Raw genomic sequence first — 17,332 nt, 5'->3', positions numbered from 1 at the left:
ATTTAGCATCATTAAAGTACAGTTGTTTGAAAGACACTGGAACCTTAACAACAACAACAACAGCATAGGTTAACCCACGGCTAAGCGACTTATGTCAAAGAAAGAAACTCCATAGCCTAAAATTGAGGAAAGGATATTTGCCTCGAACTCACACGCAATTGGACATGAAGCTTTAACAATAAGAATAAGGTAGCGTCACAGATAATTTGGTGGCCGGCTAATAAATTAGATATGACTTTGTGACTAACAAACGATGATGTGGGAGTCTGAAAATTAAGATATAAAAACATATTCGTGTTTACATTAAATTAAATTAATAAATGTAACATGGTTGTTTTTCGTACATATATAATATAGCGATCAATTATCACGATTATGTGATATTTATTATTACATTAATTTTTAATTATTTGACTTCATATAAATATCGAATGAAGGGAAAATCAAAATGACAGCCCATTCCTATGAGCTTCTTTTGTCAAAAGTATTGATTAGCTTTGCATTGGATCATGACCCCACTTCCCTATGTCTTCTTTTGCCTCAACCTCCAACTATTCTTTGACTTATTCTCCGCTTCATTTCTTTTAATGTTTCGTTTGGTGAATCTATTTCCTAGCAAACCTTGCCATGAATTATTGGCATTTAAAATATATACTACTTCCATAAATTCCAAAACTATTGGCAACTCCAGAATTACTCTCAATATTTCCTCTACTGAATTTAGTGTCCCTTTGCATTGGAAGAAAACTCGTGAGTTAGGAAGAGGGGGGAAGGGTAATTTTTGGACCTAATAATATATTGTGATTGTTAGTACATTATTTTAGGACAAGATCCTCAATTCTTATGATTCTATACTCGCAATAATCATAACGATCTCTCGTACAATCTTACAATGGTATGTTTTGATAAATTTATTTAAATCTTTTAAATTATAATTATATCGTGTTTGTTTCATTTTAACATTAGTCATTTTATTGTTGTTGTTTAATTAGTGTAGGTTTGGATATAACGGCATCACTTGTACTATCTAATCTACCCTGACGAATTGAATGCAAAACTAGCTAGAATTTGAAAAATGACAGCTTTTCTTATATGGAATAAATTTGAGTCTTTTTCCTATATTCTAAGTACAAGTAAACTTGAAGATGCAAATATGGTTTTGAAACTAGAGGACCAATTAATTGACAATGTCATAGGCATGGACGATTCCATCCACACAAAATTTATCCCGAGATTGATTTGCCTACTAGAGGTCGATCCAAGTGAAGTCGAGTCTAATCGAGCATATATCAGGTTCAATCAAGTTCCATTTTTTTTTTTTTTACTTTTTTTTTTTTCTTAAATAGAATAGGAAAAATTGTCAAATTTGCTACTACTATATTGTCTTAAATTGAGTAAACTTTTTTACTAGAGGTCGATCCAAGTGAAGTCGAGTCTAATCGAGCATATATCAGGTTCAATCAAGTTCCATTATTTTTTTTTTTTACTTTTTTATTTTTCTTAAATAGAATAGGAAAAATTGTCAAATTTGCTACTACTATATTGTCTTAAATTGAGTAAACTTTTTTCTACGTTAAATTTTTGGAACTTCAAATCATACTTAAAAGTTAGAGAGGTAAAATTAGACTTTTTTCTCAAAAAATATGGACACGTGGAGTCTATCAAGTTCACGCCGGAGCTCTTCTAATGCGAAGGGAAAATTTGAGAGGATTTGCTAATGCCAAGAGTATGTATAGAGCAAAATACAAATAAGGACGTACAAGACAAATTTGAACCTTTTCGCATAAAATCGCACTTTTAATTCAAGAAATAGAAAGAAAATTCAAAGGATCATCCTTGTGCTGGAATATTTCATGCGTAAACAAGACAAAAGTGTTTTCCTCATTTCTTGTTGGGGTGTTGTCCATTGTCAAAATTCTCTCTCGTCTCAAACAGTAAACAAAGAGAATATTCTTGAGTTAAGAGACGGCCCTCAAATTTAATTTGCCTCGTCCAACTGCTCCATCTTTCAACACATAACCCGCTAGCTGTATTACCTGCACATAGATAAAGTCCTAATTAACTTGTCTAAACAAAGCAAAGCAAACCAATGCATGAAATGAATTCGGATTGGGTGCTCTCCTTTCAGAGCCACAACCAAGATTTTGCCATTCGACAATTTTGTGCTGCTGCCCGAATGATCGATCAAGAACAACAACAACAACATTCACAAAATAGTATAGGTGAGCTGTACACTTATACTAGCACCCCTGATCACTCAGCCTCTTCCCAGGAGGAGCAAGAATTTGTTGATAGCTTCTTCAACATTGATTCTTACGACAAAGATCCTCTTGATCAGCAAGTAAATCTTGATGTTGAGGAGTTTGGAGACTTCACATCAATGATACTCAATGAATACAGTTACAAGAATCTATCAGTGCTGACCGATGAAGAACCAAGGTATACCGTGCTGGAGGCTTGTAGCTCAAGCGATGATCTTATTGGAGCAGAGAAGCCTTTTGACGCGGAAACAATTAGCCATGACCATGTGGAGGCAGAGGTGAATCAGGGGCTTCAGCTTGTACATTTGCTCTTGGCTTGTGCTGAGGCTGTAGGTTGTAGGGACACTCGACTTTCTGATTCATTGCTTACTCAAATCTGGCCTGCAGTCACCCCTTTTGGTGACTCACTCCAAAGGGTCTCCTATTGCTTTGCTTTGGGACTGCAATCCAGACTAACGCTTCTTCAACATAGAAATAATGCAGGTGCAACATTAATACAGGACCAGTTAGCAGCTTTGTCTAGAGTGGAGAAAAGAGAGGCCTATCATTGGTTGAACCAAATCACTCCGTACATGGCTTTTGGTTTCATGGCTGCAAATGATGCTATCTGCAAAGCTTCCAGTGGGAAGGAATGCTTGCATATCATTGATCTTGGCATGCTCCGTATTTTTCAATGGCAATCCTTAATTAGAACATTAACCGCACAACCAGACTCACCTCCTCCAAGACTAGTTCGCATCACAGGCATTCTTGAAGATACTCATGATTTTATGGAACTTGAACTAGGATTGAAGAGCCTTATGGATGAGGTTGCTGCTACTTCTTCAGGCAATATTCGTCTAGAGTTCCAAGTGATCAAGGAGCCAGTATCAGCATCGCTCTTCACTAGGGAAAAGCTTGATGTAAGAGAAGGGGAGGCTTTAATTGTGAACAGCGTCATGCAGTTGCACAAGTATGTGAAAGAGAGCAGAGGATCTCTCAAGACCATTCTTCAAGCCATCAAGAAATTAGGCCCTGCTCTGGTTATTGTGGTGGAACAGGACGCCAATCACAATGGCCCTTTCTTTCTAGGAAGATTCTTGGAATCACTTCACTATTACTCTGCCGTTTTTGATTCGCTTGAAGCTAGCCTCCCACGGGACTCCACCACAAGGATTAAGATAGAGAAGTGTCATTATGCAGAGGAGATTCGAAACATTGTGGCATATGAAGGATCGAATAGGATCGAGAGGCATGAAAGAGCAGACCAGTGGCGCAGGCAACTTGGACGTGCTGGTTTTCAGGTAGTAGGATTGAAGTGTATGAGCCAGGTTCGGATGATGCTTTCAGTCTATGGTTCCGATGGTTATACTCTAGCCAGTGAGAAGGGTTGCCTTCTGCTAGGATGGAAAGGAAGGCCAATAATGTTTGCATCTGCTTGGGAAGTCCACAATGTTGCCTCCTCCTGATATATTAGTGGACAATTCTTGCTGTTGAGTCACCTCATTTGAGAAAATAATACTAACCAACAAGGAGGTTCCTATCATTTCACTGGAATTGAGTATCAGCAGCAATGCTTGCTTTGAATTTTTAGAGCTCGCTATATTACCATTTAACCTGAATTTTTTTGCCCCACAAATTTTGAGTTTTCGTTATTCACTTTCTGATATCCAACTAACAAGATATGATATCCGGTGAGGAATCCTTATTTTTTCTGAAAGCACGACTTTGGCAGTTGGAGACAACATTGACCATAGTCAGACACCCAATCTTTCACAAAGGCCTATAAATTTAAGGCACCAGCCTTTAAGAAGCTTTCTGATAATATTAGATCTTCCAGGTCCGGAAACTTGCAATAAATCAACTACCTCCTTCCTCGGTAGCAGTAGATGAATAAACACTAAAAAAGCAGGGAAATTTCTTCACTGGTCATGGTACTTTTATTGGAGAAAAAAGGGCAGACCGGTGCACAAGGCATCCCGCGTTCACGCAGAGTCCGGGAAGGGCCGCACCCCAAGAGGTGTGATGTAGGCATCCCGCGTTCACATAGGGAACAGGGAAGGGCCGCACCCAAGGGGTGGTACTTTTATTGGAGCAGTAGATGAATATCCAAGGGCACTGATGCAAACCTCAGCAGAAATGCTGCAGTTTCAAAGGAGAACCGAATTGACTGCAAATTTTTCAATTGTGAAATACTATAAATGATTGTCATGCCATGAAGAACTCTCGAACGAACAAAAGACTTCTTTTCTTACTTTTCCCAAACAGGATACACAAATATAAGTTTGCAGTAGCTCTCCCTGATACAAAAGTGATCCTCATTTCTAGAGTAATTGTTTATATAGATGTCTGGGCATAATCTTTGCTGCTCCAATAAAATGAATAAATTTACCACGTAAACAATTGGAAGGTAGACAACTATTAGTTAGATGCCTTGTGACCGGTAGTTTTGGAAGCAGAAGACAATAACCGTAATCGACTAGCAATTTCTGTAAAAGATGGCCTTGATGCAGGATTAGGGGCCCAGCATTGCTCCATCAAGCACCTCCATTCTGGATCACAGTAGCTAGGAATTGTTGGCCTCAGTGTATTGTTAACAATACCTCCTGCATACGAGGAAGAATGTATTAAAATGACTAGCCTGATCAAAATAGCACATCGACAAAAGAACAAAACTGCTGAACAGCACTAGGGGTCAACTTCATAAAAAGGTTCAAACCGGGGTATAAATTGTAAACAAGATTATGCATAAGGAATAATGTAGCAAAATTACTAGCCTGATTAAAATAGCAAATCAACAAAAGAACAAAACTGTTGAATAGCACTAGGGGTCAACGTCATATAAAAGGTTTAAACAATTGTTTTAGGCCCTTGGGAGTCACCAAATAAATTTAAGAACATTGCCCAGATTTGTCAAGATTTGACAGCAATGCATGAAAAGATGCCTAGTTTGATTCAATGAAATTCTCAGAGAAATAATTCTACTACAAAAATCAAACCCTCGTCTTTCTAGTTTCTCTTGAGCCAAGCAAGCACCATGTGTTGCAACCCATCCAAAACACACCATTTTAGGAGGATCCTTAGTCTCCAGATCATCTTAGCAGACTGTTCATCTACTCTGTCTCCCTGAGCTAGCAACATTTGGAGCACGGATGGCTATATTTCTGGGAGCAAACTCTGGGTGAATATGAAGCGCATGGATACAATTTATGCCTTGGAATGGAAGACAATTTCGAATCAGCTTCATCTACGAACATGGAAGCTAGTTATAGGAATTAATAGAGAACTTCCCATCTACTGGCTGTCCGTTGCATTGAGTCCTCCCTATCCTCAATTATCACCACTGAAGTCGATTTTTGCAGCAGAAGGTTAACACCTCCAAATCTCCCAATCATTAGGATGTCTCCTGAACTGCAAGTTCCATCAATTTTCAGAAGAGCAATCAGCAATCCTTGTGTTAACAAGAGAGAACAATTCTGGAAAAAGAACTTTTAGTGTCATATCCTCCACCAATTTTTCACTCCACAGTTTAATCTTTTTTCTGTTGCCCACTTTTAATTAAGTATTTTCATGGAACTCTTTCCATGACCCTCTTATTTTCTTCCATACTGCTACACCATCAGGAGCTAACACTAGATTGGAACACCATCTCCATCCCTTCCATAATTTGAGATTTTCACCTCCATAAATCATTACTATTGTCACTAAATCTCCAAAGCCACTGACACAATAAGCATTTATTGAGAAGTCTTAGAGACTTTACTCCCGTTCCCCTTTCTTTATCTTTGATAACAGTGGACCATTTAACTAAATGTATTTTCCCCTTCCAGAATTTCCTTCCCATAAGAAATCATTCCTCAACTTGTTTCATCTCTTCTCCACCTTTGTTCGGATTGGAATTAGAGATATAATATATGTTCGAATTCCATCCAATACACTATTTATTAAATTCAATCTCCCACCAAATGACAAGTATTGCATTTTCCAAGGTGCCAACTTCTTTCCTCATTTATCAATGAAGCCTTGCCAAACCCCCTGATCTTCTGCTTTGCTCCAAAAGATAGGCCCAAGTATACTGTTGGAAACTGTACCGTGCTCCTCATTGTTTCCGCCACTTATCCAATTTTAACAGAAAATATGCTGCTCTTTCTCTTTGCCAAGTTAACTTTCAATACAAACATTGCTTCAAAAGCCAATGAATCCCTCTTATATATAATAATTGCTCTCTGTTGGGTTTTTTAAAAGGATGGAGCAGCAAAGATTAAAAGTATTGGTTGAAAATGTCTCTCAATAATTTTATTAAGCATAACGAGGCTTTAAATAGCCAAGTAGGAACAAAAAATCCACATAATTTAAAATTCAAAAAATCTAAAATATCTCAACTAACTTAAACAATCTAATAGAAATTTAAAATTGAAAATCATTCTAAGACTAAGCAACTTATTATGCTAAAAAAGTTATTGCAGTAACTGAAAGCAACAAAATTTCAACACTCCTCCTTTGCTTAAGTTGCTGCAATTTAAAAAGTTGCTCCTCCTCAATTCTTGCTTCTGTTATTTGTCCCTAAGGATTATTTTGAGCATCACTGAAATTGCACACTTTTGTTAGTGTAGTTCTTTTTCTTCTTTTCTTCTTTCTTTTTCGTCTTATGGTTTTGTGCATAAAAAACACCCTAGTGACCTTGTCCTATCTGAAATCTCTTTTGAAAGTATTTGATTCTGGACAATGATAGGATTTTCAGGGATTGCTCCTAAGGATTGTTCTTCCATTACAACATTCAATTAATCATAGGTTTTAAGAAATGATTTCGTTTTCACTGAGCAAATCTGATAGTTATCGCCAGTGAAAGTTTGTGGGGCATTCAAAGAGAGACTGATCCTTGCCATGTTTGAAAATGGGTTTAAAAATTGATATTGGTTAAAAATGATTTGAAAATGGTTCTTTGGAAGAACTCACAGATCCCGTAAGACAAATGAAGCTCTTGATACCACTGTTGAGTTTTTTAAAAGGATGGAGCAGCAAAGATTAAAAGTATTGGTTGAAAATATCTCTCAATAATTTTATTAAGCATAACAAGGCTTTAAATAGCCAATTAGGAACAAAAAAATCCACATAATTTAAAATTCAAAGAACCAAAAATATCTCAACTAACTTAAACAATCTAATAGAAATTTAAAATTGAAATTCATCGTAAAACTAAGCAATTTATTATGCTAAAAAAGTTACTGCAGTAACTGAAAGCAACAAAATTTCAACACTCTCTCTCTGCTTCACATAATAGCAAAGTTTCATCTGCATACTACACATTCGAGACTTTTATACTTTTGTGATCTCTGTCTTCTATATTAAAGCCTTTGAGCCATCCATCTGCAACTACTTTCCTCAATATAAGACTTGAGATTTTCATCACCAATACAAACAAAAAAGGAGATAAAGCTTGTCTTAAGCCCCTTTTTGACTTGAGAATCCACTTCCAATTGTGAAAAATAGAAGAAACTTCTCATTGACTTATTCTTATAATCAAGAATCTCTGAGGGCTAGTGGCGCATGGTTCGAAACTCGACAGATAATGGGCCCACTCTTCTCAGAGGCGGATCCGGGATTTGAAGATAGCGGGTGCCATATTTCCATTAATGTACGCCTCGCACTGAGCATAAAGTTTTAATGTGAGTATATATCGGCCGGATTCAATTCGGTTTGATACATTTCGAGTTCATACAGGTCGGTTTAATAAATTTAACGACATTTTCAATAGAAAAATCAACACAATCTTATAAAAATCAAATCAGCACAAGTAAAAATTAGCAATCTTCCTTCAATAAAGGAATCACACTTTTTTTATTAAATATTTTTGCATAAGTGAGTATTTTTAATAGGAGAATCACACTAATCCTATAAGAGCATAAGCAAAAAAAGAAAAAATTTGATATAGAAATTATACATTGCAAGCAATATATTTTCAATAGGACAATTGCACTTCGTATATAAAATATACAAACTAACAGAATTTTGAAAAGAATAATCTTGTGTACTTTTTATTAACACAAGTGACAGAATTTTGAATTAAGAGCCACAGTTTTTATTTATGGAAAAAGAAAAACGAAAAAAGGAAAATGATAGAAAAACAAAGGAAGTAGAAAAGACAAAGACAAAAGGGAAAAAAATAAAAGAAAAGGGAAACTGGGCAAACGAAAAATTGAGTTCCTCATTAGAATCAGACTCAAACCTAAGCATAAACATGAGAATAACTTAAGAAACCAATTCCCAACAAGGCACCTTCCTCTGGTTTGATATTGAGGGTGGCAACGTATGCATTTAACCATATTCTAAAATATTTCAACATATATTTTTAAAAAGTTTGCCAAACTTGCAGGTGGCATGGCACCCCCACCTCTCAAGGTGGATCCGCCACTGACCCTTTTACCTTTCTCCATTTATATACCAGACTCTTTGTCTATGGCATGGTTCGAACCCATGACTTGCGCCTAACCACATATCACATGTCGCGCTTTATTTATTGTTGTTTGAGCCACCTTGCATGCACCTCGACTATTCCACCCGGTACCTCTTATCTCTCACCCTCTGCCCTTCCAGGGTAGGGGTAAGGCTGCGTACATCCTACCCTCCCTAGACCACTTTTGTGGGATTACACTGGGCTGTTGTTATGTAGCTTTATCTCTCACCAGCATAGGTACCGGGTAACTCTGCTCACCAAAACTTAGGCAAATGGGAAATCACCTAGTATTTATTTTTTTTTGTAACTCTGACGCGATTTGCACCTTGGTATCCAAGGGTTTTACTCACTTCATTGACCACTGGGTCACACCCTTAGGTGTTACATCACATGTTGAGCTCTTACCACTAGATCAAAGCACTGGGGACAAAAACTTCTCATTGACATGAGACATGCTCCATATATAGGAGTCATAAGCCTCACAAACTATGGTAGGTAACTAATTTCAACAGTAATAAGGTAAGTAAATATCCTATAACTAAATATAAAATGTTCAAAGGTATCCGAACATTCTTTTTTTAAGTACAATGAATCTAAACATGTATAAATCTAGACATATATTCTCTTGATATTGTAATAGAACTCCTCAAACTCAAAGTGAGAAACCAACTTGAGTTTGTTTATTTTGGAAACATAAAAGTTGAAAGTGAAATCTCACGGGAATAGTGCACAATCACCATAAAGAAAAGCGGTGTTGGAATTTTTTCCCCGAGTTGGTAACTGCACAATGAAAAAAAGTGCCTCTTGCACTATACACAGAAAGGAATTTATTCTTAATCTTGGAAAAGAGATATGGTGTTGTAATCAGCACAACTTGAATTGGTAGAACAAGAAATTGAAATTCAACGTATAGAGAAAGGCGTCGGTTGTGCACAAAGTAGCAGCGCCGCTCGCTGGAGAGATAGTAGCACTAGAACGATCGCTGGAGAGATGAACAAGGTTTGAACGATCTCAGGAGAGAGGAGCAACGCCTAAACAATTGCCAGAGAGGAGCTTATGCAAAAATGGTTGCAAGAGAGATGACTAACGGATATACAAATTGGTTCAAGACACAGTAACCTAGTTTATAACAGTTAAGATCGAGATTCCTACTTAGCATGCTGATTTGAAACCAAAAAAGAAAAGTAATGCTGATATACAATTTTTCAAGGCAGAGTATCCTAGCTCATAACACACCAATTTGATACCACCTAAATCTTTAAACATAGAAAAGAAAAGAGCTGACCTATAATAGCTCCATAATGCATATTGGCATAAGGTTCCTCCCCAGTGAGAATCTCCCACATGACAATACCAAAAGAAAACACATCAACCTGTTGAATAGTCAAGAGAAAAGAAGATCGCTAAAAGTTCCCATAAGCATGATAAGTACCTAAATGTAGGGAGTACAGGTGAAGAAAATGCCAACTCCCAACTCTCTAACTATTCCAATTATCACATCAAACATGTAGAAAACACCGGAAAAGACTGTTGTGACTTCCTATGATTCTATAAAGTCCATAAAAATTGAAATAGCGACCAGGTGCTCTCCTTTTACGAGAAAATTTAAGGAAGAAATGACTTCCATCCTTAAAGGTTATTGCCTTTAACATATTCTATCATTTAAGTGAAATATAAAAACTAAAGAAGGAGAAAGAAACTGATTTTATAAAGAAATAAAATTGGGAAATTACCCTGAAGCCTTTGTCCAATCACTGCCCAAAGGGGAAAGAAAGGTGTTTTGTGTCTTGTTTTTTGTGGGGGTATGGGGGGAGGGGGGAGGGAGGGGAACAGATGACATGCACAGGGAGAGGAACTATTTCCATTTTGACAACAATTTTGACTACTCCTTCACGGTTTTGACAACATTTTTGCTAGGACGAGGGGCCGTTTGTTTTTAAAGGGACCAAGAAGTGCATTAGTACAGCACAGACTTGAAATTCTCTGTTTCCTAAAGTGAGATAAACAGAGAGACATGAGGTTGCCATCTTACTTTTTCAGAAACTTTGCTGCTGCTACCATTTAGCAACTCTGGAGCCATCCATGGTAGTGTTCCTCTCACACCACCAGAAACCAAGGTGTTTCGCTTTATCTTTGACAAACCAAAATCACCTACCTAGCAAGTCCATCACAAAAATATCAAATACTAATTTCACATTTGCTGGCAGATAGTTTACTAGGAACCTTAACTCATATTCCTTTTTTTTTATGGGTAACTCAAGTTACACGCAATATCAACAGAAAACCAAATAATAAATTTAAGATCATCTAATTAAACAACAATAATATCATGATTAGACCTTGCAAATTGGTCGCGATGGATCTTTCAAATTCACCAGCAAATTGTCACATTTCAGATCAAAATGCACAATATTCTTAGAGTGCAAGTACTCCATTCCAAATGCCGCATCCATTGCTATTATGAGTCGTTTACGGCGATCAAGATGTCTGTAAAAGGTGAATATTATATCATAACAGGGGAACAAGGCTCAAAATAGAAAGAGAGTGGATATGTCGTTTCGTGTTCTCGGAGAAACTAATGATCCAGATATTTTGTTTGGAATGCGTGCAAAATTCTGAGAGCTAAAAGTGGGGTTCTACCTATCTTTGCGGATCAGAACATGTCTTAGCGAACCATCAGCCATGTACTCCGCCACGGTAGCTAATGTACCCCCAGGTCCATCTTTCACTGCACCATAAAATGCCACAACGTTTGGGTGGTGAAGCTTTGACAAAATCTCAGCTTCTCTCCAGAACTCTATGGCCTGGAAGGTGGAAAGATTATGAGTAGCTGATCTATAGAGCTTTAACACACATACTTTAGGCACTAGGCAAAGCTATGAAGAGAAAAAGGGGGGAAACCGCTTGGGTCCGTAGGGTTAAGAAAGGTTACCAATCTCTCTAGTTCTGTTGATTGCCCAGTGAAGCAACTCTTCTTTATCCGCTTAATGGCAACATCCGTTCCTCTCCATTTTCCATGATACACTGTGCCAAATGTGCCTGAACCAAGTTCTTTCAGTTCCTCGAGGTCTTCATTCTTAATGATCTGCAAGAAAGCAATGTGAAAATGAGGACTATTGAGAACTCCTTTGTCCACCTCCCACCCCGCCCCCTCTATAATACAAAGAGTGAAGCCTAGGAGAAGCTTAGGATTTTTAAGCAAAGAATTTATGGAAATGTTTTTGACAGCAGGCTGTTTAATATAGCAAACCATACCCCCACTCTTCTGCCCAGTTTGTAGCAGTATGTTTGATACAGCAGGAAATAAAAGCATTAGTAAAGCGATGGTAGGATATTTCCAAGACATGGTGTTCATTCAGTATCTGGCAATAGGAAAGGAAAGAAAATTCAATGTATTTGAAAACTCCTCTCTATCACATCAAAAGCTTCCAGCAGGTGTCTACCCAAACTTTCCTCCTAGCAAATGTACAAAATATCCGTAGTTAGACATATCACTTCTCTCTCCAGTCTCCCCACAGGTGAAAGTCCATTGTGTCCCCTGCCTTTACTCCCTTCAGGATTACTTAAACGCTTTTTCCTTTTCTCAGCCTTTTAACAAGGACAATATCCATTCCCTTCCTAAAGTGCACCTTCTTGCATGTAATAGCATGCAAATGAATAGAAAGGTAAGTCCCCCCCCCCCCCCCCCCCACGATCAACCTAACATCTTTCATTTCCCAGCCTTTTTACTCCAGGAACTTATCTATTTCCTCCCCTAAAGCCATAATTTACGAACAGTTCAATTACGAACTCCTTATGTGCCGCACTCATCTTTAGATTCAAGAATGCAAAATTTGAAAGATTACCTGCAGGGAGTTGATGTCAATATCCTCAAGTGTACGACCTAGAGGCAGTCCAACGTTTTTAAACCCATCCTAAGAGCACAAGGGATCAAAGATTTCTTAGGAAAAAAAAATACACTAAGACAAGAAGCTCTATTAGATCATATATTGGCAGAAAAACGCACCTCAGAATCAATATCTAAAGCCCTAGATTTATCCATCATATCATCATCATGCATGTCCTCGCTAACTTCTGTTTGGGTTGCGCCAAACCCTAATTGAAGTTGACTATCAACATCCCCAAGTGCATGAGGCAGCTCTTTGGGACCATCCTCAGCACTATTTCTTTGTGGATCCAAGTTGATTGTTGAGGGCATACATTCATTAGCTGGAGGAGGCCCTTCATTAAAATTTTGGAGACCCGGTGTGAAAGCAATGTGATCTTGGTCAATTAGCGAAATATCTTTCCTAACAAATTCATCACCTGCCAATTTTTGAAAAAATGACCAGTGTTTTGGTTCCTCATTTTGCATGTTTAAACTCATACCAGCTCCATCCTGCTGAACTGGAGAAATATCAGATGAACTATTAGAAAGTATAGCTTTTGCAAATATATCAGATAGGATATCACTAGGGAACCGGTCATTAATATCAATCAAGATATCTCCTTGCTCAGATCTGGGTAACACAACAGATGGTTCCCCTTGAAAAGCACACTTTTTGTATTTTCCCGTCCAATCTGAAGATTGAGATTGCTCTTGAGAGTTAGTATATGTGAACTCGCTGCCAGCCTTATTACCCTGATGAATTTCAAGATGAATGCCCCCCACATCTTCGCGGTGGTTTTCAGCATCTGCATAGGTCAGTGGACTTGGCCTTGATCCACCATCCTCCATCCGCTTGACTAAATAGTTTGTATACTTATTGTCGGCACATACTGTTTGTTGATTATCTAGGGGAACCTGATCCACATGCACGGCGTTTTTCATATTTGCAGCATTTGGAATAACCTGCTTCAAATTCGCAGGCGCTCCAAGATCATGTGCTGCAGTTTGAGGACCATAGCTCAATGGCTTTTCGGTAGAAACAAGCTGCTCATTCATGTTTCTATTTTGCATTTTCTCAATGGATTCTTTAAAAATTTCTGGCTGTGCAATATCTGTATGGGAATGAGTTGCAAGAAACTGTGAATTGTGTGAATCGTCCGACTTTGATAACGTGTTAAAGAACTCTATCTTCCCTCTTGGGATTTGCACAGAACAGAAAGCGCTCTGAGGTGGTGGAGCAGGATCAGAGAAGCTTAAATCCGTTGAATCAACCATTAAAGTGACAGACTCAGGAACAAAAGCCTTAGTGTACATATCGGGTCCATATTGTTTCACTTGTGTTTGGGAGCCTTGACCTTCAATATCATTTTGGTGGTCCACTGCACAGTCTGCACCCTTGGAGGACCAATGAGTAGCACTTTGAGTAGCTGAGAATTGAGAATTAGAACTATAACCAAATTGGAATTGCTGCTGCTTACTGTCATCACAATTTTCCATCTGGCCATGATGAAAGCATAAATCAATGTCATAAGCACTGGGGGGACTTGGTACATTAGGCTGAGCAGATTTAGCAATCAACGACGAGTCATCAAAACCAGCTGAAGGTAAGTTACTCGCACCAACAAAGCCCGTAACAGATCTACCTGAGTCCTCCTCCATGTTATTTCCATCCAACTCAGCTAAGTTATTTGCAGAAGAACCTAGAAAATGCAAAGTTGAGCTACTTCTTGATCCAGTTTCCAAGCCATTGATGGCTACTACATACTGAAACTCAGAATCCGCATCTGAATTTGTTAAACTCAAATGAGCATCATCCAATTCAGCAATGGAAAACAAGAAAATCCTAAGCTTTTTTGAAGTATCTCCATCTTCTAGGACATCACATTCCTCCAACATATTCTGCAAATCCTCGTCACAGGACACAGTAACTAAAGCATCAAGATCCTCCCCAGGTAGTTGATATTTAATTATATGAGTTAGATCATATATTACAACAGCTTTCTGCCACAATTCATTCCATGTAATGTCCTTCCTGATGCGGATAACCCGTGTTTCACCACCAACATACCTGAGCTTCCCATCACTAGGCCGAGGTAATACCTTACCGCCAAAGCTACACATCGCCTTAAGCTTTTCCACTGAATCGTCACATGCTCCAGATGAGGTATACATAAGAGTACGGAAACCACAGTAATCTGATGATGTTAGTTGCACTGACCCATTGTAATTTTTGTCTTCATGTAGGGAAGATTTCTGTTTCTCAAACTCTTTTGGACCTTTTTCAACCATCGCTAGCATGGAAGTGTCGGAACCACCATCAGATCCAGTATGACCGATGCCTAAGATGCCTTTTAGCTCCAAGTAACCTTGTGGAAAACTAGGATCACTAGAAGTACTGGGAACATAATTTTTCCCGGGATTAACACGATCACGCATGAACTCAAGTACAAACTCTTCTCCTGTTTGTAAAGAGAAATTAAGCACGGGCTTAGCCTCTGAACAATTATCTTTTGGAGCCTTTATATTATGATGTGGATGATCAGGAAGGTCCGATGTAAAAACCGGAGGTTCAGGTTGAAATTCTGCATTTGGATATTCAGCAGAAGTGAACTGAATACAATTCCCATTGTTTGATTGGTCCATTAGACCACAACCCCTATAAATTCAACCTCAATGGTAACAGATATGGATGCCAGTATACTTAGTTATGTCTATAAAGGAGCACCACGAACCTAAATGCAGTAGGATAAACACTTTGCTTAGAACAAGTCTATCCAGAGTTCACCAATACATATGCACTAGAAGCAATTGACAATCGGAGGTACATTACTAGCTACTGACTTGAATTTGCTCTAACAAAATTAGGGTCTCAATTAATTCATGAAAGGCAATTTCTCTTTCAAGCCACAAACGCTCCATCCAAGTACACTTCTTAAACCTTTAATGCTGACAAAAAGGAAAAAAAAATTAGATGTGGAGTTAATAACAGTGCAAGAAATGTATCAAACAAATTATTAACAAACTACAAACTTCCGAAAGTCCAAGAATAAGTGGACTTTTCTTTCATAGGCTTCTTTGGTCATATTTAACAATAATTCATACAGATACTCCCTCTCTTGCTTGAGCTTCAAATCCATAAGTTTTTTCTAAAATACTTGCTGAAATAATCCAAGGCTATGTCATTCAATTCGTGCACATAGTACATGCCCTCTAATTCAAATTCACATTGCAGTGAAACAATAACTTAGAAGGTCTGAAGAAGACAAAAGTCCTAAAAGAAGTTTCTTGCTCAAAATAGCAGATTATCTATCCTCTGTCTTTGTTTTAACTTTAGTACGAAATACATTGCATAAAGTGATCTCTGCCCCCTCAAAATCAAGGCATTCAAGATTATAGTTAACCTTGGCGACCAAGCCTTTGTCTTGAAGTTTTGTCATTATATTGTTAGTATTTACGATTGGTTCATTTCTACCTATTCTCTAAGCCGAGCTTTCCTATTACTTTTCTATCACAGTTTAGTACAGCAACGAAGACTTTGTTTGTTCTATCAGTTGTTAGCTTCAGGGTCAAATAAAATCAGTGGCAAGCAGAGATCTACAATTCCAACTCAAACTAAAAATGTGATAAGGTTTGAGGTGAAGATTATTCAATTGCTCTTCCAAAGTCTAAAACGTTGAAAGAACATTGTAAGGGGAAAGGAAAAAAAGAAAAATGAGTTGCTGAGAAGCTTTTAGAAAAAGGAACCAAAAGTCTCTTAAGCTTTTAGAAAAAGGAACCAAAAGTCAAAAGAGATAAGATGGTTACCTGAAAATAAGAGTTTGACAAGCTTGCAGCACATAAAACCGCCATTTTGACATTTGAATTTGTATACTTACCTACTGACTACATTAGTATTTACATTTCTTTCCCCTTTCACTCCCTCTCCTCTCTATCCAATATGTTGTTTGCATTTCTTCGGTTTTTCAAACAAAAAAATACTAGAATGACGGCTTTGTCTCAAGCGTCTCTCTCCTTCACCTTTCTCTCTTCTTTCTTTGACTCCAAATTTTGTCCTCAAACCCCTAAGCTTTCTTTTTCTATTTTGTTGCTCTACTTCTCTATCACTTTCGTCCTTTTTTCCTTTTTTTTTTCTCCCTAGGACTAGGATATGAGTTTGAAGTTGAAGTTAAAAACAAAAAGGAGTATGGAAGTTCTCTTTTCTTCTTTAGTTTATTTCTTTTTGGGAAAATTCATTTGTTCTTCTATAGTCATTTAGTAGTACAACTTTATTTTAAAAAAATAGACGAAAAGAACATATCATAGTCATTTTATTATTATTATTCAAATCTATTCTTTTTCAGTTGAAACTGCAATGCTAATAAAAATATATAGGACTAAAGAAGCATACTGCTCTACTTGTTTATATATTTATTAGATGGCGGTATTTATTTTAATCATGTTACTATGTTTGCTTTAGGTCATATACTTTCTAAGAATCTTTTAGACCTACTATTAGAGATTCTTATGTCATAGAAAATATAGAGAATAGAGAACTTATTGTACTTATCATTTTGTATTTTTGAATTGTATAATGTTGGCAGGATAGGAATTTAAATGGGGATCCATAATAGTGTACATGTGCATCTGACTTAAGTTTGAAGAGAGTGTGTATCTTGTGTTGGGTGCAAAGGCATGAGATATATAGGGGAAGAGGGTGGGGGGGAATCCCTTTGCTTCTTCCCTCCTCAAATCATCAATTATATGTAGTACTCAATACTCATCCCTTTGATC

At 37.5% G+C, this 17,332-nt stretch overlaps 2 protein-coding genes across 2 annotated transcripts; one reads left to right on the top strand and one right to left on the bottom strand.

Moving 5' to 3' along the window:
• Window positions 1–1,898: 1,898 nt before the first annotated feature.
• Window positions 1,899–4,030, top strand: LOC104112511 (GRAS family protein RAD1-like). The gene has a single exon (XM_009622449.4). It carries the CDS (start codon window positions 2,090–2,092, stop codon window positions 3,707–3,709), a length of 1,620 nt encoding a protein of 539 aa, XP_009620744.1. The 5' UTR covers window positions 1,899–2,089; the 3' UTR covers window positions 3,710–4,030.
• A 439-nt stretch (window positions 4,031–4,469) lies between these two features.
• On the bottom strand, window positions 4,470–17,065 carry LOC104112512 (uncharacterized). Its single transcript, XM_009622450.4, has 9 exons — window positions 16,367–17,065; window positions 12,701–15,508; window positions 12,540–12,608; window positions 11,627–11,779; window positions 11,335–11,498; window positions 11,034–11,181; window positions 10,727–10,849; window positions 9,980–10,067; window positions 4,470–4,846 (listed from the first exon to the last, which is right to left on the bottom strand). Exons 2-9 carry the CDS (start codon window positions 15,203–15,205, stop codon window positions 4,662–4,664), a joined length of 3,435 nt encoding a protein of 1,144 aa, XP_009620745.1. The 5' UTR covers window positions 15,206–15,508; window positions 16,367–17,065; the 3' UTR covers window positions 4,470–4,661.
• Window positions 17,066–17,332: the final 267 nt, after the last annotated feature.

The sequence above is a fragment of the Nicotiana tomentosiformis genome, chromosome 11 (assembly GCF_000390325.3).
Source record: "Nicotiana tomentosiformis chromosome 11, ASM39032v3, whole genome shotgun sequence".
Taxonomy (NCBI): Eukaryota; Viridiplantae; Streptophyta; class Magnoliopsida; order Solanales; family Solanaceae; genus Nicotiana; species Nicotiana tomentosiformis.
Note: the sequence above shows the minus strand (reverse complement) of the source record. Positions and strands in the feature narration are given on the sequence as shown.

What these genes read in the sequence shown, in the direction of transcription:
- LOC104112511 (XM_009622449.4), top strand. Translation starts at nt 2,090, where the DNA reads ATGCATGAAATGAATTCGGATTGGGTGCTCTCCTTTCAGAGCCACAAC.
- LOC104112512 (XM_009622450.4), bottom strand. Translation starts at nt 15,205, where the DNA reads ATGGACCAATCAAACAATGGGAATTGTATTCAGTTCACTTCTGCTGAA. An exon ending in GTTCTGATCCGCAAAGATAG is followed by an intron (nt 11,182 to 11,334) that starts GTAGAACCCCAC and finishes CACCTTTTACAG; the next exon opens with ACATCTTGATCGCCGTAAAC. An exon ending in GCATTATGGAGCTATTATAG is followed by an intron (nt 4,847 to 9,979) that starts GTCAGCTCTTTT and finishes CCTCGTATGCAG; the next exon opens with GAGGTATTGTTAACAATACA.